Source organism: Silurus meridionalis, chromosome 20 (genome assembly GCF_014805685.1).
Source record: "Silurus meridionalis isolate SWU-2019-XX chromosome 20, ASM1480568v1, whole genome shotgun sequence".
Lineage (NCBI taxonomy): Eukaryota > Metazoa > Chordata > Actinopteri > Siluriformes > Siluridae > Silurus > Silurus meridionalis.
Window position 1 is genome coordinate 15578195 of NC_060903.1, and position 22736 is coordinate 15600930.

Sequence of the window (22736 nt, forward strand, 5' to 3'; positions counted from 1 at the left end):
ACACAGTCGGTGATCGTCGTCTGCAGAGTCCCGATCGCGCCATTTCTAGGGAAGTCCGCAATCTCTGAAGCGCAGAGAGAAAGAAACGCCAGTGTACACAGGGCCTGAGAAATACAAAACGCGCTTGCTAAGAAAATACGCTCAAATGTCAGCAGGGAACGCGTGAAGCTTTTTTCCCCCAAAAAACGGGTCGAACGAGATCAGTATTATCAGAGGATACAAAATCAGATGCTTCGTACTACGTGAGAGAAAAAGAGAGTAAAAGAGCGACAAAAAAAAAAAAGAAAATCGATCGATAGAATAAACAATAAGCGAACAGCTATTAGTCAGCCGTTAAATGCCGTCGTGATCGTTTCCAAAGTGACATCATTAGATCTCAAAAGCGCGATAGAAACGCGTTCAAATAATCCGCAGGAATTCATTAATATACAAACGCATGAGAACTAAATCTTGGAAATATTACCCAATACTGCCGGCAGTCTAAAAATCAGTCTACAATTACAAAAAAGAAAAAAAAAAAAAAAAGTAACTTGCCCTCTTTATAAACCGCAACACAATAATAAAAACAAACAAATTCGTAAAAACACAGCACCTATAAATAAGCCAAATAAACTCATAACTCTATGATGATGCTTTAGGATATGGCGATAAAAAGATTAAAACTTAAAAAAATAAAATAAAAAAATCCACAAAATAAAATACAAATAAAAAGAAACGAAAAAAAGGAAGAAAGAAAGGAATAAATTCCTCTACTTCATTAGAAGTCTAGTAATGATAATGATTGGTAAATAACAGCTTATGAGAAGAGAGGACATGGGGCAGTCTACACTGCACTCTACATATGTGTGTGTGTGTGTTAGTGTGTGTGTGTGTAATATGTACATCCGATCTCATGCTTAAAATGACACACAGGTGTACACAGAGGGGAGGCAGTGGATTGGCAGGCACTGATAGCTTGTTCGGGGTTCGAGAGGAAGTGCAGTGTCTTCACGCACAGCGGCTCCTCCTTCGATGGGTTACCTTAAGCTTCGGGGAAAAAATGATAATAGAAAACGAGAAAAAGAGCCAAATATTCTGCACAGATTCCAAAGACAGAAATTTGGTTGGAGCACTTTCCTTTTTTTTCTTTACTTTCTTTGAGGAAGAAATGCATCTTGAAGCAATACTTTGGTATTATGTACTTGGTGCTCAAATGGTGTCAAATGTAACAGTACTTCTGGGGACTGCAAAAGCCTCCAGGTACCCTTTAGAGAGGAAGGAGGGAGTCAAAATTTGGAATCGAGCCCCGCCATTCCATAACAAAAAATTCTCGTATTTTTAGAAACCCAGCGCGCACTACTTTTGTATCGCGGCCAAATTGTGGAGTGTATCTCGATTTCCATCGTCGATTTATTTATTTATTTATTTATTTATTTATTTGCTTTTAAAGTGAACTGTGCATCTCTTGGCGACGTCAGAGGAAAAACTTTGACCCTCCCCGAAGACTTCTAACAGTACCACTTATTGTATCGAATGAGTACAGTACAACCCTCCCGTCCTCGATCCGTTCCTGCAACAGATGCCGACGCTTTTTCCGTTCGCTTAATTCTTTTTTTATGTTCCGTTATAATCGTATCCTTATTTACATTTTTTGTTTTTGCTTCTTCTTCAAATTTTTTATCTTTTCGTTTCCTGAACGCGCTCTAAAACCGTACAATGTGGCGTGAACCGTGCTGTTGAAGCCGTGAAGTCGATGTGCACTATTAAAGAGCTCTACATGACGAAATATCACTAGCTACCACGATATATTCTCGTTTTTGTTTTTTTTTTGACATACAAAAATTGTGAATTATTGTGTTTTTTTTTTTTAAAAAGCTTTTCTCAGGTCAATTCTCCCTTCCAAAAAGTGTGTGTTTTTTGTGTCCTTTAGAGTCAATAGACTGTGCAATCTCTTAGTGGCAACCGAATTGCTATATATATATATATATATATATATATATATATATATATATATATATATATATATATAAAACCTTGTTCTTCATCAGAGGACTTCCTGTTAGAAAAAAAAAGGGTGAAGAAATGTAGGAGGTCCTCAGCCATTAAATGGCGGGTGTGTAAGGAGAGATGGGAGATGTGAGGATGAACATCCGATTCCCTTCCTTCAGTAACTATGTCTTTTTTTTTTGTTCTCAATCCTCTTGTTTTTCAGCCAGGCATAATGGAGTAGGTTAAAAAATATTACGCGCACACGTCGATTACAAAAAAAACGAAAAAACAAACAAACAAAAAAACAGACAAAATGAAAAGAAGTGTAACAGTAAATCAACAGTGTGAAGAATCAGAGCTCGGAGTCTGTGCACACTGGGGCGAGTGTGCTGATCCTCCCCCTTGAAGTGTGCCTTTGAAGGAAAGAGCCCTGGGTGAGAGAAAGGCAGCTTAATGCTGAGTTCTGGGTGTTTTTTTTTCGGGCGTCGTGGCCGACGGGACGGCTAAGTGCTTCATCTCGGTACAAGAATCCGGAATGATCCGATTCCTCTTCTTATACGCACTACTGCACTTATTCACTTCTTTTTCCTCCTCTTTAAAAAAAACTATTTTTTCCAAGTCTCATGGCCGCACTTGACTTTGGCTATGCCCTCAGGAGGTAAAGCATCTCCTCCTAGGTCAGATTAGGGGTAGTAGGGAGGATGTGTGTGTGAGTGTGTTTTTGTGTGTGAGACAGAGAGAGAGAGCATGAGGACGCTTGCGAGGACTCAGAACTCCCATTCGGACGGCTCCTCTTTGCTGGCGGCTTTCTCCAGCCGGTGAATGATGTTATTGAGGTTGGCGGCTTTCTTTTTGCGCAGGCTGTTGTCCTTGGGGTTGCGCGAGAAGCCGAACAGGCCGAGGGCCGAGGTGCCGCCCTGGTGCCCGCTGGTGCCAGGTCCTTCGGTGGCTGAGGTAGTGGGGTCTCTTGGGTTCGGCGAGTTAGACGGAGTGGGCTCCCTGGGCATGTCCTCAGGGCCGGAGGAGGGCTTATCGTCACCGGGGGCATCGGGTCGCCCCTCGGCCGTGCCGTCTGAATCTGTGCCGTCGCATCCGTCGCCTGCTTTTCCTGCATGGACCGAGGGGGAGCCGCCTTCTCCTGCTGAAGCAGAGCCTGAGCCTGCTGCCTGGATCTCCTCGATGAAGAGCTCACGACGAATACGAGACCTGGAGAGAGAGAGAGAGAGAGAGAGAGAGAGAGAGAGAGAGAGAGAGAGAGAGAGAGAGAGAGACAAGAGAGATTAGAGAATTATACTGAATCCAAATATGTAGTGTGCATTTAATAAGAAAAGAATTGGATGAATTATTGGATGGATGGATGTACAAATGTATAGATAAATGAATAGAAAAAAAAATACATGAAATGGGAAAACCGTATGTGGAGAAATACAGAGTAATGTAATGATGACAGGTTCAAGTTGAGACATGTAAAAAGAATAGATGAAAGGATATTTGGATAGATGAATGAATGGATGGATGGATGGACAGAGAAATGCATAAAATGATATGAAAGGATATACAGAGTGATGTAATGAAGAAAAGAGAATCTTGGTGAGACACATGTATAAAGAGCAGTATGAAATGACATCTGAATGGATGGATGGATAGACAGATGTGTTGATGGCTGTGGCGAGAAACAACTGTATAGAGAGATGGATGAAAACATAAAAAGAAGAATAGGGTATGCTTGTACACAAAGGGAAGAACTATAATACATGGATAGATGGAAAAATGCATGGTCATAGGAATATACATGGGAATAGGTTTCAGTAGAGGAATGCAAAGATAAGACAGGAATGATGGATGCATTTATAGAGGAATACAAAGGGAGTGTATTGGGAAAGAGAGATACATGAACGGATTTGTGGATGTTTAAATAGAACGCTGCATGGACAGAGAAATAGACCAAAACATGAAGGTATGTTTAATAGAGGAATGTACTAATAGGGCTGGAGGGATAGATGGATGGATTGATGGACCGACAGAAGAATGATAGAAGGAATGAATGGAGGTATTTAGGAAGGATGAGATGTATTTAACGCTATCACATCCTAAGACATCCTATGTCTTGTGTGCCCCCAACTTTGTGATAAAGGGCTGGGAAAGACTCACATATGGCAGAAAAAGTCAGCTGTCCAAATACTTTTGCCAGTATAGGGTAGACTTTCTCCGCATTGTTTCTATAGCGACGGCTTATTTACAGGGACTCGAACCCAAGATTATAAATGAAACATAAATTAATTATGTCCCACAGACCGTACCTGTAGTTGTGGAACCAGTTGATAACGGTGCTGGTTTTGAGATTGAGCTGAGTTGCTAGTTCCTCGATGGTCTTGGGAGAGGGGTAGGGCTTCTGCTGGTAGGCCCGTTTCAGCGCCTCCTTCTCCTCGGGAGCCAGAACCACCCGCGGCTTCTTCAGATGCTGCTGAGGGTGATGCTGAGGGCTGGTGCCTGGGCCGAACTCCGCAACCGTAAGGATACTGTCCACCGGCTGGACGTCGCTAACCGAACTGTGGCGTCGCTTCATGTACGCTGTGGAAACACAAACAGAACTTGTTAGTTGCATCAGCAGCACTTAGATATTACTGTACAACAACGACTAGCGGAGGAGGAGAAGCACTTGAAAAGCCTCCCGCATCATTCAAATCGCACATATGGGAGCAGTTTCTTTCCTTGTAATAAACGGAAAGCAAATTAATTTTTTTTTTGCTGATCCGAAAAATGATCCGATCTGTGACTCAAAAACCCGAATGCGATCCGAACTGGTTTGAGTTTTGTGAGCCGTTACACCGCTTACTCTAACCCATGGAAAGTCATGCTGAAACAAATTTAGTCCAAGCGAAGGGAAAATTTAATTTTATTTCCATTTTGTGCTTCGTCCAACTTTTGGAAGAACCTCATACGGCTGCAAAAGTCAGGTTCGGAGCGGACGAAGGAGCTTAGGGCTCCACAGGAACGCACCACGTGTTGAACGCATGATTCTGTCTTGTGCGTACAGGTGCCGTCTAAAAAACACACACCACCAGGTGTCAGGATTGCGCCGGACATATGCAGCGTGCGCCGTGTAAATTCCAGCGGGGGAGCGACTCGCATCATATATTTGGATTATGACGACATGTTTCCTATGCTAGGTTTGTTTGGGAGGGGTTCAAAATTTACTGCTCGACGGAGATTCATAATTCGGAAATCGGGTTCCATGATCTGCAAAAGCGCAGACAAAAAAGGTAAATAAATAAATGAAAACGAAAAAGGACTGGCGAGACGAAGAGCCCGATGATGGTACTGAGTACAGAGACGTAACCATCTGTGGGTTGTTACAGTGATTTCAGCGTTATGGAAGGCATAAATAAACTCACACACACACACACACACACACACACACACACACACACACACACACACACACACACACACACACACACAAAATAATAGTATCAGCGCTAGTCTGCTCCGAGCCTGGTCACTGTATTGCGTAAACTCTCTTAGTTTAACTTTGTGGAGGTCAGGAAGCCGGCAGCGCAGCTCGAACCGGAGCTGATGAAAGGGTCGTGATTGCTCATCACTATGCCGTCAGGGTGTTTTATCCCTCAGGGGTCACTGTGTGTGCCGTTTCCTTTTTTTAAAGATGGTATACGAGGTCATGGGTCTATCGCTGTGGCTATCGGGGCAGTTTAAAGAGACATCGAGTTCAGCACGTCTCTGACACCAAAGGGGCCTGAATAAGCTGGGGTGGGAGTTCAGCATGTCAGGGTTCCTACACAGTTTTTATTTCAGAATTCCATATCCATATCCAAATATGCAGACTTCCCTAAAGAAGTGTTTGTAAAAACTATGACGCGTTTTTTGTCGTTGCCACCAACGTTTCAAATAGCTGAATAAAATAGGGTAACAAAAAAAATAGGGCAACAGTATGAGAAAAAATATTTGTCAATATTCAGCGTTATATTTATTAATCCACACCTGGAAATTCCATACATTTTAAATACTATGGGTACGCAAATGCTGCTCAGGAGCATCGCCCAGGAAAAGAGCAGCGGTGGGAAGGAGCGTTAAACAGGCCTAATCACTCCAAGAATGTTCACTTAGCGCTACTTCAGGCACCGCGAGAAAGAGGGATAGATCGAGAAAGAGAGATGATGACGATGAGCACACAGGACACTGAATAAGAGAGGGCATGGTCTGTCACATCTAATGAAAGGAGTGACACGGTGGCGGCTGATGAGGGATGACAGCACAGAGGGGATGACTCCCCGAGGAGGAGGGAGGGAGAACGAGAATAAGGGATGGTGAAGAAAGAACGGATGAGAGCAAAAAATATACGATAACATGACGCCAGGCTTTTCTAATTGTTAGGAAACAAACATGTGGAACAATCGCTCTCTCTCTTTCTCTCTGTCCATCAAGCGGGAAATATCTTTTACCTATACGTCCATGCGTATATACAATAAACAAAGTCCACTACAGCAACCAACGAAGTGGGAAAAAAAATACTCGCACAATAACTGGATTGAATACGTTTGTACACCCTGTAAATTATATGAAAAATGTTTGTAACACGCCAACAGATGGCAGCACAAGGCTTAAACGCACAGTCACAGGAAGCACCAACCGTCATGTCAGTGTGCTAAAATACTGTGCAACTGGCGCTGTTCTGAACCCGTGTCTTTACCACGGGTCGCTGTTCTGACAAAGCGCGCACCCTGTCTCTGAGCTCTCCTCAACCCGATTTTCTTGCCAGAAACAACATGACCTCACTTCCATTCCTAACCTACCCTGCGAACTTCGCCTTCTTCCTAAAGATGAAGATCCAGCTCAAAGGTCACCGTTTGACACCATTGTGGAGATCCAGCATGAATCGCAAACGGTGCAGACCTCCAGGACACGTTCCAGAAGTGGCAGGAGCGCTGGGAGTGCTGTAATGCTGTGCAAGGCGACTATTTTGAAGGTTATGGTGTGTAAATGTAGATAAACAAAGTACTTTCTTGCAAAAAAGACACTTTTTAAACCTACCTTCCCTTATTTCAAGTCCCTATTACTTATATTACAGCAGTTCCGGATCTACTGACTTCCTCTGTAAAAAAACAAATCTCAACATCTATCAGGCTGAGAGCAGATCTCCTGTGCACATCTCTCTTCCAGTCATTCCGCGCCCTCCTAACAGGATTTAGATCTGGGATATGACTGAATTCTCTCCAAAGAAACTTTGATCCTCAGAAGGTGTTCCTTCGTAGAACTGGATTTGAGTTTCGGCTCGTTGTTGTGCTCTTCATCATCAGCTGGAGGTTTTGTGCCAGAAGAGATCCATCCATGAGACGATGAGGAAAAGCAGCTCCATAGCATGATGCTTCCACCACCATGCTTCACTGTAGCTATAGTGTTTTAGGGGTGATGAGCTGTGCCAAACATTCTACCACGTTCTTATCAGACCATAACTAAGAATGACTGCATGCTTTGGCAACTGATTGAACGTGAGGAAGGGCTTTTATCTAACCATCCTACCGCACAGACCACACAGAGACACACACAGAAACTTGTCAGATATTCTTGCGACTCCTTTCATTTTGCTCCCAGCTCTTCCTAACGAGGCTTTTCATCTTGTTCTTTCATCAATCTTGCAGGGACGTCCTGTTCTGGGTGAAGTCAACGTGCTGCCCTATTTTCTCCACTTTATGATGTTGATGACGGTATTTATGTTGTTCCATTGGTACATCTAATGCTGCGGAAATGATTCCTCCTGATCATTCCCGGTCAACAATAAGATGCCGTACATGCATTGAAAGCTTCAGAAATTCAGAAGATCAAAGGCATGTGAGAAAAAACTTCACATGCCTCTGATCTTCTGAATTTTGATTAAAAGGTTATGAGTGCAAATCCCAGAACCATCAAACGGACAATGCTGGGCCCTTGAGCAAGGCCCCTGTACTAATGAGATAACTGTAAGCTGCTCTGGAGAAGGACGACTGCCAAAATGGCGTAAATGTTTTTCCACTTAAATTCGGTCACATTTGAGATGTGAATGTTGTTTCGTGCTATTTTGACAGGTCAAGGGCGACTCTAAAAGAGCTGGTAAAAGGCACAGCTTAGACTGAAGAAGTCTGACTGTTTTAGCACCAGACACTTCACAGGCCAGACAGAAGTCATTTTAGGAGTCTGCGTAAACATGGTCAAATGTTTTCTGTTCTGACCAGACCAAATTGGATCTTTTTTGGCTGCGGAAACACAGGGTCACTTTTGGCCGAAACACAATGCTGCGATTCACTATAAGAACACCAGCGACACAATGAAACATGCTGGTGGAAGCGTCATGCTCAAGTTTACCTTTCGCCTTGTGGTTGTTTGTCTGGAATAAAAGCCAGGTGCACACTGTGCGAATTTGGCCACGAGTTGGTCGTCTGAGACAAATTTGGAAAATCCTAAAAGATTGCTATAATCCCAGGCTAAAATCTATCTATAGTCTCTGATGGCTGGTTGGACATGTTCACAGACAGTCAATTAATAGCCTTTGTGATAATTTTCCATTCATTTTTCTCTTCTCCAATTCTGGCAGTGTCAGAAGTTTCGGACACTTTCCAACGACGACATTCAAACCAAGACTCAACAGGCGCGCCGGACCGGATGATGCGATTGGCGTGACAACTTCAACTCACCTCAGAGAAAAAAAGTTGCGGTGCACAGTACAGCGAGAAGAGCAACGTATTGAGTTATGGAGGGAAAAGGAGTGTTTGTTTGACGTTTTTAATTCACAAGGCATGTCACAAAGTTTACTCTACAGGTTGTTTGTGTTTGCTGCTAGGGTATGAACGTGTCACGGATCGATGGCGGTAAATCTTCGGGCGAGTCTTTTTCTTGTTTGTGTCGGTTTTTGATTGTCGTACAGTCTGACATTATGACAACTGAGATCCATGGGGATCATGGTCGTACAGTCTGACAAGCAACATTCACAATGGAGTATAAAAATGGCACAGTGTGGACCCGGCATTATCCTCTTTTCACCTCACTGAGGAAGTTTTTTTTTCAAGCAGAGTCGCAGTTGGGCTACACTTTTTCCATTTTTCAAGTAATGGATATTTGAAAGCTCTGAAAGCTCGGTCTTTATGATTCTGTTCGTTTTTGGGATGTTGTCTAACAAAACCCTAAATCGTATATTCACATATAACATTTAATCTGCGCTTAAAGGTTAATAAAGTTCATAGAAGGCTGACTGGGGTGGGGGTTATAAACTAATCGAAAATACCTTTTTTCTCCATGCGCTTCATGTCCATGAGCTTGTCGACGTTGCGTGGGTCGCTGAGCCACAGCTGCATGCGAACGAACGGCTCGCGGCCCTTCAGACTTAGCTTGTGCCATGGTTTGGGCCGGGCCAGCAGGTCAGACACCGAGCCCTGAGTCAGTCCCAGGATGGTCTCGCCGAACAAACGCTGACCTGAATCATAAACACACACAGCTGTGTTAGTGCAATGACACACTGCTATTGCACTTCCTCTAAATCAATAGTCTTCCTTTTCAAATAAATAATATAGCGCAGTGCTTACGCTTTGCAAATGAGGTACAGGTTTTTATGATTTATCCCAAAATAATAATAAGAAAAACCCCAGACAATTACCCCTATAAATCCAGAGTGCTGATCTAACCTAACTCCAAATTCACACAATAAAAAAATCTATTTTTTTCTGCCTGAAACCTGTTTAAAGCGAGTCATGTGAGGCAGAACAGTGCTTGTAATGAGAAAACGAGGCCAGCCATGCGCATGACATAATCACTCCCCTTCTCCTCCTACTCCTCATCATAACCACGCTGTTATAAAAACACCTATCTGGGGCCTGGCAGATGGAAAACCTGAACGCTTCTGAGAACAAAAACTACTATTTCAAGCCCTCGTTTCAGTGCTCGAGGGTCAGATCTGATTACAAAGTCGTCTTCGCAGGCGTGCCTGGCTTTGCTCGTTTGTCCTTAACGCGGCCGACCTGCAGACATAACTTCATCCCGTAATCCGCCGAGTGGAAAAGTGAACTCAGTTGCTTTAACGACATCAGCCCTGCTGAGATCACTTCCCCCCGCTGCGCTCACGGCGAACACCTCACGCCCCCTGGTGTCCAGCTGCAAATTTCTGGGCTGCAGGACACTTACGCTAAAAGCATTAGGGCTTTTGTTGTTCTTCCTCAAACTGTTCACAAAGTTGTACAAACAATTGTATAGGACGTCTTTGGATGTAGTAGCATATTCTTTTCCCTTCATTTGAACTAAGAAACCCAAACCTGTTCCACCATGACAATGCCAGCTCTATAAAAATACACTTTACTTGGGTTGGATTTCAAGATATTGAGTGGCCTGCTGTAGAGTGAAGCATGGTGGAGGAGGCATACATTTCAGATTCGCCTCAGACCTCCTAATTGCTGTTCTCTCCAATCCACTGACTTTTGGTCTTTTTATCTTTTAATCTGAAGTGTAAAATAACTATAAATAAAAAAAAAAAGGATAAAGGATGGTAAAGTCTGCGGACGGTATGCAGGAGAGCTGCAGACATCTCTCGGCAACTCGCCGCCGCAGTCGTGACACTAGAGACGGCTAAAAACACGACAGCGACTCGGCTAAAGGTCAGACAATGCAGCACACCCACGCGGTCGTGCAAATGAATATGCAAATGTCCGAATGGATTTCATCCGCTGAAAAATCGCATCGTCCGCTGAGTGTACAGTGACTAGAGAAAAGCAAACACGACAGCAGCGTGACACTTTTTCAAATACAAAACGCCATGCAAATTTTCGTACTTCTCGATGCAAAAATCTCAAATATTCACTCATCTATATCTGTAAGAGCAAAGCGGAGCGGCTATTTCTTGGGTGTGGACGATTATAGTTGTCAAATACTGCATAGAAAAAAAACAATGTGCTCCTGTGTAAACTTGTTCTGAGAACCTTAAAAAAAAAATACATATATGTGGCCCCCATGAATCAGAATAATGGATGAAACCGGATGTGTTTAATATTATTTAGATGCACCTTTCCACCAGTAATAAACACCCCTGGGTTTATTTGTGCACAAACCTTTATTAAGCCTTACTCACCAAGGTTATTATCAGTGAGCACCTCCTTGACCTTCTTGGTGATGGCGTAGGTGTCGAGCTCCGGCGACATAGCCACCATTTCCTGAATGCTAAGGCCGGAGGGCGTGAGGTTGGTCAGAGGCAGCGGGGTACCAGACTGCATGGCGTCCCCCGCTTCTCCGGATGGGGACGGTTCAGGAACCGGCCCATGCGTACTGCCGAGCGGTTCGCCGCCGCTCTTTACAGACTCCTCAGCCGAGCTGAGCGGCGACTCGGGTGCAGGACTGCAGCTGCCTGACGTTTTCGGGGTTCCCTCTGAGGGAGAGAATGAGCATTGTGTGAGGGTGGGGTTTGTTCAATTACAGATGCATTGATAGACAGGAGAGGGTTTTAGAGACAAGTCATGCGTGAATATATGCATTTCAGAGATTTCTGAAGAGAAATAACATACGTAATTCTTTACTTTGTGCTTCCATTATGAAACCGATTGCCAACAGTGATGCCAAACATTATGATAAAGATTGTATTTCATATTAACGAACTTCAATTGTGATCGCTTTACATTGATGGAAAGAAAACAAACCCCACTACATTGCTTCATTTTCCAAGCAAGAAAAGTTTGAAAAAGGGGGTGGCGCTTCCAAGCGGCGACAGTCCATATCAGAGAGTTCTCTGGTGTTTCTCATATGAAAAGTTGGCAGGTCTGTCGAAATGACCTGTATCTGGTATGGAATGGAATCTAGTGGGGGGAAAAAACTCTGAAACCCAAGACGTTCTTTCGGATCCAAAACTTGATAATTACTAGACGACTTTAAAATACAGAACAAGAATCAAAACTGAGCGAGGAGACCCAAACCTGTTCTATAATGGCAATGCACCTTTGCAAAATGCCAGCTCCATGAAGATATGCTTTACATGGGTTGGAAGTGTGTGGAAGATCTTGAGCGGCCTGCTATAGAGCTCTGACCTCAACCCTATTGAAAACCTTCGAGATCAATTGCACTTAACATCTCACCTACATCAATACCACACTCTAAAATCTAGTGGAACATCTTTCCAGAAGAGTGGAGGTTATTATAAAAGCAAATGGGGACTACATTTGGATTGGAAAGTTCGAAAAGCACATTTTATAGTCGGGTGTCCAAAGAAAGCCGACGAGACGTACACATCGTCCACGTTGCGTAAACGTCCTTTTGTAGTGTGTATACAAACATTTCTGATCTCTGATGATGCCGTGTGAACCAGTCATAATTATCCCAGACGCCTTCTGCAAACAAACGTCTGGAAAACACGTCTCATCTGGACAGCTCGGAGCGTGTCTCTTTCCACACAAACTCGTTAACGGGGCGAACTCTGAGCGCTTGAGGTTTATTTAGTCGTTAAGTTAGTCGTGTAAAGAGCCTCATCCTGACTTGAATATGACAGAACTATTCACACTGATGGCATGATGTGTCCTGAAGGACGCCTCAGAGACTTCCTCGAGGGAACACTCTGTCTTCAATTAGCGTGTACTTGATGGCTGTGTGTTCTGTGGACAGCTGCTGGCCTTGGACTGTGTACACACACACACACACACACACACACACACACACACGAGCCAGGAGCCCATCTGTCTATATCCGAGGCCAAAGTCAGTGACCACAATGTGTTCTGCTTTGAATAAAAAAAGAAAAAAAAAAAAAAACTAAATTCATTCCTGACACTTGGACATGAACAATTTCTCGCTATTGCATTCAAAAACAAACAAAACGTCCACAACGGCTGCTCGGTGGTTTTGCATTTCAACTTCGACTCTCTCTCTATAACCAAACAATATCCTGTGCAGTGCCTCTACAGAATACAAAAGCGACACAAAGTCAAAGCGCTGTCCTTTTTTTTTTTCTCCCTTCTTCCATTCGTTCTTCCGTCCCTTTCGGTGGTCGTGCTCCGCGAGCAGCCCACAAGCGAGCAGTCGCGGGAAGCCGTCACTCTCGATTAGCTTCCTGCCACGCCACGGAGAGAGGGAGAGAGAAAAAGAGGGAGCGAGGGCTAGTCACTTTCGATCAGACGCTGCTATAATGTGCTGGATGCTGACATGTGGCTCGGCTAGACCGGGGGTGTGTGGAGGGAGTGTATGTGTGAGTGTGAGTGTGTGTGTGTGAGTGTGAGTGTGAGTGTGTGTGTGTGTGTGTGTGTGTGTGTGTGTGTGTGTGGGTGGGGAGGGGCTCGGGGCGTTTCGAGTGATGGGTGCTGGGGCAAAGCCTGGCACTCTGACATGGTGCCACTGACCTATGAACAGCAGCCTGCCGGTGTGTGTGTGTGTGTGTGTGTGTGTGTGTGTGTATGTGTGTGTGTGTCTCTTTCACATGTTTGGAGTTTCACGTTCCAAACAACAGCCTTTTCATGCCATGGTTATTTTCCCAGTCAGCTACGTTCGGGAAGCGAGGCGCCCAGGATAAACACGGCTTTCATTCTACAACACCGAAAACTGCACGAGAGCACTAATGTGATTAAAACACACCCCACACACAAACACACACGCAGGCTGTTATTACATTCTTTTCATAAAGCGCTCAGTGCACGATGCAAGAATTCATCAGTGTTTACACCACGGCGCTGAACAATGAATATGTTTTTAATTCTGATTCATGTCAGTCACAAAAATGACACGCAGGTTTGTGCATCTGTATTCTGACGTTCTAAATAACACAAGTATATATTATATATATATATATATATATATATATATATATATATATATATATATATATATATATATACACACACACACACACACACACACACACACACACACACACACACACACACACAAGCGCTAGAGGAGGCCACTCAAGATCTTTCACTCTGACAAGCGTTGTCTAAATGTGTCTCTTTTCATTTCTAGCTACAGGAGATTGGTAGTGGTAATCCCTAAAGTCTACCAAAAAAGTCTAATAATAAAAAGAAAATAACAAAAAAACCCAAGAGGATTTTTCCTTAAATATGAATCCTTTCCCCCTATTTTCTTTTCTTTCCACACTATCCATGATAGCAATTAGATGAAAGCTGGTTTGAGAAATAGAGCTTATCGGAGAGCCTGGTCATAAAGGCATGAGTCCTCTCGCTAAGACAGCGATTGGGCCATCATTAGCATGTAAATGAGTGACTGGAGAACGGTAGGCTGAGGGGATTCGGTAATTACCGCGCATCAGTGTTACCGTGGGAGTAATTGATTAGAGCAGCAGTGAAGAGCTTTTTAAGGGTCTTCTCCTGCTCATTTTCCTTACCGTTCCAGCAGCATTTATGTGGCAAAACCCACCATTTCCATCATCCCCCCCAAAAAATGTGGGGAATCCTGCTTCATTTAACGTCTCTCTCTTTTTAGTCCAGACACTATATAATCAGGGTTCTACTTTTAGACTCGAATATGCAGAATTCCCAAAAATGTATTATTAAGACCATGTTTAACATCTGAAATAATGATTTTAAACTCCAACTAGAACATGTGTTACTTTACACTTTCCGATGTATGTCAGAATAGGAATCTTTGTTGTTTCCCCACGCGTTTAGTCGCACAGTCGGGGGGCGCTGTACTGTCCTGGCAACGGCTGCCTCACAACATAGCCAATCACGGCTGTGCTGATCTAGCGCCGATCTTCAGGCAGCGCTGAGACTATGCTCCTTACTTCACAAAAAAACAAAAAAACACGCTTTGGCCATGTCCACACTAAAGCGTTTGATTTGAAAACGCATATTTTCCGCTCCGTTTTGGCCTATGGTCCACACTGAGCCGACAAAACGCTCTCCGAAGCCTGACGTTTCAGAGAGCCGAGTGTAAATAAATGGCAGGTGTAAATGATGCAGTTCGACACGTCTTACCTTTTGCTCACTGGTAGTACAGGACGTGGGTGTTTTCACATGTTTCAGTGTGGATGAGCAACTTTTAGGAAATGATTGAAAACTAAAGTGTGGACAAGCGTTTTTTTTGACAAAAACGCTGAATTTCAAATGTATTCCAATAATCACAATTAGAGAATCACAATATTTTCTGTACAGCATATTTCATACTACTATGATACAATGCTGTTATTATGATATTATAATATTGTATTTTTCCTTTTAAAGGGTGTGTGTGTGTGTATGTGCGCGCATGTGTATTGGGATTAATTGACATCATGGAAGCGTGTATTATCTGTCCTCTGGGTTGTGTGTGCACATGTAATGTGCCAAAGGAAACAGTGTATGTAATAAGGCCTGAACTACAGTGTGACAAATGAGAACGATTTATTAAACACGAGGACGGAGGAGTGAAAGGAGAAACATGTTTGAGTGAGTGTGACAGAAAACCAATTTGGGTGTCCAGACAGACGGTGAAGTAGACTCCCCTGGGACAGAGTGCACCGTGACGGACGACGACCTTGTGACCTTCGCTATATTGAAACTTGTGTTCGGATTTTTGGCGCGCGGGGAAAAAAAAAAGATGGATGAGCCCGATACAAGCCCAGGAGTAGTCAATAAACAAAACAACACTTCTGCTTCGTGTCGAGGGGGTTTTAGCCACGGCTTTTCTGAATTTGCATGACCATTTGGCAGACACTGTTATCTAGAGCGACTTTCTGTATTAAAAGTTATTCATACAGGGTTATGAGCAGCTGTGGGGTTAGGGGCCTTGCTCAGGGGCCCCAGAGTGGCAGCTTGGTGTGGTTTTTACAAAATGATTATTCCATACAGGAACTGGACAATCATGACTGATCTATAAACCCTGGAGCTGTGAGGCACAACATCATATCCAGAATCAGTATTTATCATAATCGGGTATGTGCGTTACCTTGGGTCTGTCCTGGCTGATTCACCGAGTTCTGTCCCAGATCGCCGTTGAGCCACAGCTGCATCCGGATGAAGGGCTCGCGACCTTTCTGGGTCAGTTTGCTCCATGGTTTGGGACGAGACAGCATGTCACTTACACTCCCCTGAGACAGTCCTAGTACCTGATTGAGACACAAACGGAGAAAATACGTTACTCGACTGTTCTAACGCCTCAACACGTTCACCCCAAAATAAATACATAGGTAATAATCCGGCCGATGGCTTGTCGGTTGCCATGCGCTCAGGTTAGATCAGGAGTGAACGGTTAGTAACATGCAGACCAGCGGTGGGGAAAAACCCTGGAGAGAAGCGTAGCATTCAATCAGTACAAGTCTAGCATGGGTTTAAGTGTTACTCTAATGCACATCATGAATAATGTATAAAATACATTTAAAAAAACAAACAAAAAAACCCAATTCTTAGACTCGTTTCACTTGCTAGCCTGCTCCAACCTGCTTCAGTTGAAGAAATTAGCCCCCCCTTTTTTTGTTATATAGAGGGAGAAATTCTGGCATGTAGCTACTGAACAGTCATTGCTGGTTTATACTTCAGTTCCCCAGGGGTTTTAATTGGGACGAAAGTAAGACTGTTCCTGACACTTTTTTCTATTCATATACAATAAAGACAAAGGCCAGTTGCAAGACACGAACCCAGTGTAAACAAGGTGGAATTGAACCCAGACTCGTGCGGTTATTGAATTAGGCGGCCCATCGGAGAGTAATTTGGTTTGCTGCGTGACATAATCGAATCCAGTTCGGAGTGGACTGCGGTGGGCTTTTTGCAAGGAGGCCGAGCTGCTGAACCTGATGGAGGAGGACGGAAGCCCGAGGCTGAGTGACTCATGTGGACGCATAGCTGAGCCCCAAGTGGTGAAAGGAGCCAACCTTTTTTAAAAAAAAGAAAAAGGAAAAAAACGCCTTCTTTCGTCGGGACAAAGAAGTCATCTGATGGAGCGCTAATGTCCCAGACGAGTCATTTTCCAGTAAAAAAAAACACCATTGGTCATACACGAAGACCTTAAACTGCGATTTATGGCCAAGATTTAGTAATAGAGAGTTAGTGAGTGCTAAGATGGTAAGTAAGGTGGGGTTAAGAAAGTTAAGGAAGGAGAGATATAGAGGAGAAAAATAGAGAGGACGGACAGGGGCACGCAGACCTTCTCTCCGAACAAGCGCTGGCATACGCCACTCTTGGCTAGCTTCTCTTTGACCAGCTGGGTGAGCTCCACCGTGTCCAGCTCGCGGCATGAGAACAGCTGGCACTGCTCGGGCGCCAGCGGGGGCATGGGCGCTCTGGCCGGCCTTGGCACGCGGGTGCCGCTGAGCTCCGGGTTGGCGGAGCCGGCGTGGTGCCACTCGCTCCAGTACTGAGGGGCATCAAGCAGCCGGGGGGACGTCTGGCACAGAGACACACAAAGAGGGGAGGGGCCAGCATCAGTCAGAAGCGTCCAGTACAGGGTAGGAGATGGGCATCGTGGGGGAAAGGAATGTCAACCGAGGCCATTTTGCTGGCGATGACATCACTTTGAGCGTTACTATTACTGCTAAAGGGTTTTTGAAGGCTAGATTTCATTCATCATAATAAAGGACCTGTGACTTTTTATCTAGAAGGCTCATGGAATCAAACAAGTACCAATGCTCACAGTAGTGCAATACAAGTAAAACATAATCAAAAGTACCTGTGACCTCAAAAGAAAACCTTGGTAGGCATTATATCTGAGATTCGGGCTTCAACATCACAGTTCTAAAGGTTATATTTCACTCACAGTCTCTCTACAGCATGTCACTAATGGCATTTTTGTATGTAAGTCTGCACCAGGAGTAAGTTTAGTCTTGTTGCTTGTGTAGGATGCATCATTGCAAGGACAATTTTTTCCCCCCAAACTATGATTCATTTGGTTCTCATAGACAGAAATATTTCCATGTCACCAATAGTTTAAATCAGGGGTCCCTAAACTTTATTCCGTGAAGGCCACATAATTTTTCCTTTCTTTAGTGGGGGGGCCGGGTCGATCGTAACAGAAAATGACATGGGTCGGAGTGACTACCAGTATTATTGTGAAGATTTTATTATGATTTTAAATGTATTTATTACACCTCCTAATAATAGATTAGTTTATTATTTTGTTCTGCACCGTACAGACAAATGAACAGTACTGTTTAAGAGATATATAGACTTTTAAAAAAGCATAATTACTATTAAGGAAATTTTCTTCAGTCTTTGCTATTGAGATCAAAACATTTACTTACGTATGCATATAGTTGGTGAGTGAATCTAACACATAATCAGGCTATGTTAATAACTAGAAGTCAACTGAAAGTACATTTTACCGATAGCTAGGGCGGATCGTACTTGCAGATAACTGATTAATCAACAGAGTTTTTAAAATAGTAGTGAACTGTATTACAAAAACAAAGTACTTAATCCTGAAAATGTGCTCAATTAAATGAATATGAAGATATCCATTAATAATTAAATTAATAATAAATGATATAACATATAAAAAAAAAAGAATATAGCACTCTCCGTGCAGCGCGCAGTCTCAAGTGTAAAAAATAAAATAAAAAAACCAGCACGTGGCATCAGTGATTCGCCTCTAGAGGCCGCTCTCCTAATGATTGCATACCGCAAGTCTGAAAAACTACCATTGTGGATCTTTGCTGATAGAAAGATCTTTCCAGCAATCAAAATTTTGAAATTTATGTTTGAAAAGAAACCTTTATTAAACATATTTTAAATAATTATTTTTAAATGTGTCTCCGGCATTGTTTTAGAGGCCGTATTCAGTCTGCGGGCTGTAGTTTTGGGACTATTTGTTCAAATGATTTGTACTTGAAAGCCAACCTTGCTCCATATTTCAAGTAGGTGTTAGGACTGCCAGACTGCCCATTTCATTTCCTACTACTGTAAAAATGTAAACAGGAAGTACATTGAAGGGTTAATGTTACCAGTAATGTTACTTGATGCCTGAACCCTCACTGGAACTAATGTAAAGTGAATGCCAGATCACCAGTTTCAAGGAGGTCTAATTTGCCTTATGCCTAAAAACGTGCAACTGTTAACCCACCTTTAATCGGCAGCAACAGATCTACAGACCTTGAGCTGTTTACTGACAAACTGGTTATATAGTAGCTATCTGGTAGCTTTTAAGTGTCCTTTGCGTATGAAAATGTTGGCATTTAGGGAACATATTGACCACATTGAGTTAACTAAAATGAGGATATCTATACGTTCAACAACACAAAAAGGGAAAGGTTGCAGTAACACTCCAAGCCATTCCCTTTGCTATGCACAATAAAGCAACGAAGCATCTGGGGTACCAGTTAGGCTTGTTTTAAAAAAAGTCATGCACAAGGATGACCAACGCATGCTCTTAATTAGTCATGCACGATTAGCTCATATTCATCGACTCACTTCCATTAGCCATGCACATTAATGAGAACCACTCATTTTCCTTGAAACCAATTTGTTCCCTGCCGAGAACAAAGTCAAAGAGGGCCTTCCTCACCTCCTTGGAGTCCTCCAGGCTGTGGTTCTCGTCAGGCAGGCCAGTTCCTCGACGCTCTTGCTGCGAGTTGTTCCACCACTGCTCCCGCCACTGAACCCTGGAGGCTCCATCCTGGCCTGGAGATGCTGGACGCTCCTTCTTAATGCTGCTGAAGTCGAGTAAAGGGGATGGAGAAGGCGAGGAAGGTGAGGAGGACGACGAGGGAAGCAAAGGAGGGGGCTTCTTTAAACCCAGTGCCAGAGGGCTGTAGGTGGTCAGGGGAGCGACTAGTGGTGATGATGCCAACAATTTGGGCGACAATAACGAGAGGTCACTGTGTGAGAGGGAGGAAGAGATCGAGGAAGAGGATGACGACGAAGACGATGAGGACAAAGAGGCCTGCTGCGCTTCCATCTCACGCCGCGCCTGCTCAAGGATGGAGCGTATGGCCTCGTCTGAGCCTCCTCCACCTCCAGTAGATGAAGATGGAGGCAGGGATGTGTCAGCTGGTTGATGAAGAATTTAAGCAAGTTAGAAGACCATTTTGGAATAGCTTTTATTTTAAGAAATGGAGAATCGAGACTTACCTGCTTTCTGGACCTGTAGCTCACGCTTGGCTTGTTCCAGGATGGACTTGATGGCTTCGTCTGAGCCACTTTCTGGGGTGCGGATACGGGTCGTAATGTTGCCTAGAAAACGGAAGAGGGAATGGATGAAAAGATGAGCACAGGCATCAGCAAGACCGATCTATCCTGAAATGACAAATATTTACGTAAAACAGTAGAAACAGGATCGCAATTGTGAAAACATTTATATTAATTCGTATTGCTTTACATCTGACCCAAGAACTGCACTTTAGTAGGACACCAGAGCTACCATACCCCCCCACCCACACACACACACCCACACACACCCCCCCGCGTAAGTCATTTTTGCAACCATATAGTTTTTTATTTAATTTTTTTTTAAGTATTTCCTGTGGCTTCAAATATTAGTTTTGGGGGCCACCAGTAAAAAACCAAATGAGCAAACTGGTATGTTTATTTGACTGAGTAAAGTATGCATGTAACACCCGCTGGTTAGAAAAGGGCCATTTGATGCCACCCAGCCCTCACAAATAGGCCCTCATTAAAATACCTAAATTATATATTGGGAATTTGGCTTGACGTCAGTGTGGTGAGCTCTGGGCTGGAGGTGCCTGGGCTCAATTTTGCACACCACCAGAAAAGAACCTGAAGGAAAAAGAATGTTTTGCTGGGCTATTCTCTAGGTACAGATACAATCAGGGTAGTCTTTAAGCTTCCACGCCACCTGACATTTGACACCATGCAAAATTGGATTGTGAGTCAAAAGAACTTGTACTGACAGTGAACTTGTTATCAAGGGCAGGGTAGTTTTCTCTCGGTCAGGTTTATCCAATTATACACATGGATTCCCTGGATTAAGAAATAACCTGGCTTTAGGCACTGACACATGCTTCAAATTCAAACCACTTATAAGAGCGCGAAAGGTAAAGGGGAGGTCACCAGAGGACACACTTGGCCACACTTAACTCTCTAATAAACTTGGAAAAAAAAAGGACTAAGGGGACACACCTGTCTGCGGGACGCCTTCCGAGCCGGCTCTCCGCTTCGGGCCTTCCTGAAACATGCGGCTTAGGGCCTGGCCTGGGCTCTCTGTCAAAATAAACGACAGAAAGAAAAAAAATGGACGACAAGATGAAAGAATGTACGTGTGGTCGACCAGAACGTTGAATGCTACCTGGGTCAGGAGGGTGGAGTGAAATACAGGTTCGAAATGACTGACAATGGACCTGATTCACATTCCACACTAGAAAAAAAACAACCTCTCAGGATGTTTGTGTCGGTTCACCGGTTGAGGCTAATACCATGTTCAAGGCATGCTTGACCACTAGGGACAAATTACATGTGTGAAATGGGGACTGAGGTACCATTACCTTCCAAACAGAACACTGTGAAAAGGAAACATGTCTCAATGCAAAAAATAGGATTGAAAACTCTAGCAGGTTTTTGGGAAACATTATTTCCCCGAAGCCTTGAACAATTTTGAGATACAATGGACATTTCCGTAACCAACTTGTTACTTCACCAACACCCCCAACTCCAAGAACATTTTTCCATTCAAATGCAACCCAAATCAGCTACGGTTCTAGACTATGGGGAAACACTCGGAATGGTACTTTTGACAAGTAAGACGATCCTATGTCAACACAGACTGGTGCTGGTGGCGTGGAATGAAACTCCGGAGACCTTACGGTTCCTTTCCCTGTTGGTCAATACTATTGATCAGTAAAATGCTTCCGTATCGATTAGAGCGCAGTAAAAGATGGGCGGCGGAGCCTGAAGGACGATCGGAAGCTTGTTCGTGCGGAAATGAGTTGTGATGGAAAAGAAGTGAAGGATCTTAACTGACACTTGAATCGATATGCTCAGAAGGAGAAACCAGTTTGTCATGGTATATGGTGCATGCTGTACTTTCATATATTGCAAATTAGCAGTGGTGGACAGTAGCAAAGTAAACTCAATTCGTTACTGTACTTAAGTAGCTTTTTTGCGATACTGAATTTATTTCCATTTGGGGAGACTTGAAATGATGCATTTAATTTTTGATTGATAAATTTCAAAGTCAAATCTCAGTCGTTTCTTTTTAATTTATGAGTGGATGAAAACATAACTGGTCACCAATCAGGGTGGAGCGTGCGGCGGTTTGTTTTGAACTTATTTTGATTGCCACTTGGTGGTATCTACTTAGAACCAACATACAGTTCAACAGCAAGCAGAAGATTTTAAGAGGAATAAAGGATGGAAGAAACTCCCACAACACCCGTGGCCTTATTTGTGCAATTTTTTTTTTAAGTAGTTGGAAAGAAGGTTTCTCAGCTTATGATAATTTTAAAGGATATCAATCAGTGCTTGACTCGTTAATTTCACTCTATTAATAGATTGATGTGCTGAGAGTAACAGAGTCCTTTTACATAAACTGAATTGATTAAGCAAAGAGTCTTGCAACCGAAAATATTATAGGAACATTATAGCCATAATAAATCATAGTACTTTGGATACTTAAGTACATTTGAGGGCAAATACTTTTTTTTTTGGACCACTTTTACTTGAGTAATATTTTACCTCGTGTATCTCTACTTTAACTCAAGTACATGGTTTGCGCACTTCGTCCACCACTGCAAACGTGTTAATTAGGCGTTTTCAGGAATGGAGTCATGATTTCTACATTTTGCTGATATCAACATGGCACCAAAGTAGACTATATTCTGACTATTTCTACCAATAAATAAATACCATCATGCCTAATCATGGCTCATGGGTATTCAAGAGA

The 22736-nt window shown here is 43.3% G+C and overlaps 1 protein-coding gene across 5 annotated transcripts in view; it reads right to left on the reverse strand.

The window, feature by feature from the left end:
* The window catches only part of LOC124403096 (protein CASP-like), a 139462-nt gene that overhangs the window by 13786 nt on the left and 102940 nt on the right, over positions 1-22736 (reverse strand). For 2 of the 5 annotated variants that reach the window (XM_046876681.1, XM_046876685.1), the window contains 9 exons: positions 20978-21058; positions 19970-20071; positions 19404-19888; positions 17052-17291; positions 15858-16017; positions 11072-11365; positions 9242-9430; positions 4269-4539; positions 2017-3174 (listed from right to left, as the gene is read on the reverse strand). The exons of 1 other annotated variant lie outside the window; for it this stretch is intronic. In XM_046876681.1, coding sequence (XP_046732637.1) covers positions 2736-3174; positions 4269-4539; positions 9242-9430; positions 11072-11365; positions 15858-16017; positions 17052-17291; positions 19404-19888; positions 19970-20071; positions 20978-21058 — 2261 coding nt within the window. In that variant the 3' untranslated portion in view covers positions 2017-2735. Of the gene's footprint in view, positions 1-2016; positions 3175-4268; positions 4540-9241; positions 9431-11071; positions 11366-15857; positions 16018-17051; positions 17292-19403; positions 19889-19969; positions 20072-20977; positions 21059-22736 lie in introns of those variants that run through there. 2 more of the 5 variants (XM_046876683.1, XM_046876684.1) reach the window with 2 other exon arrangements.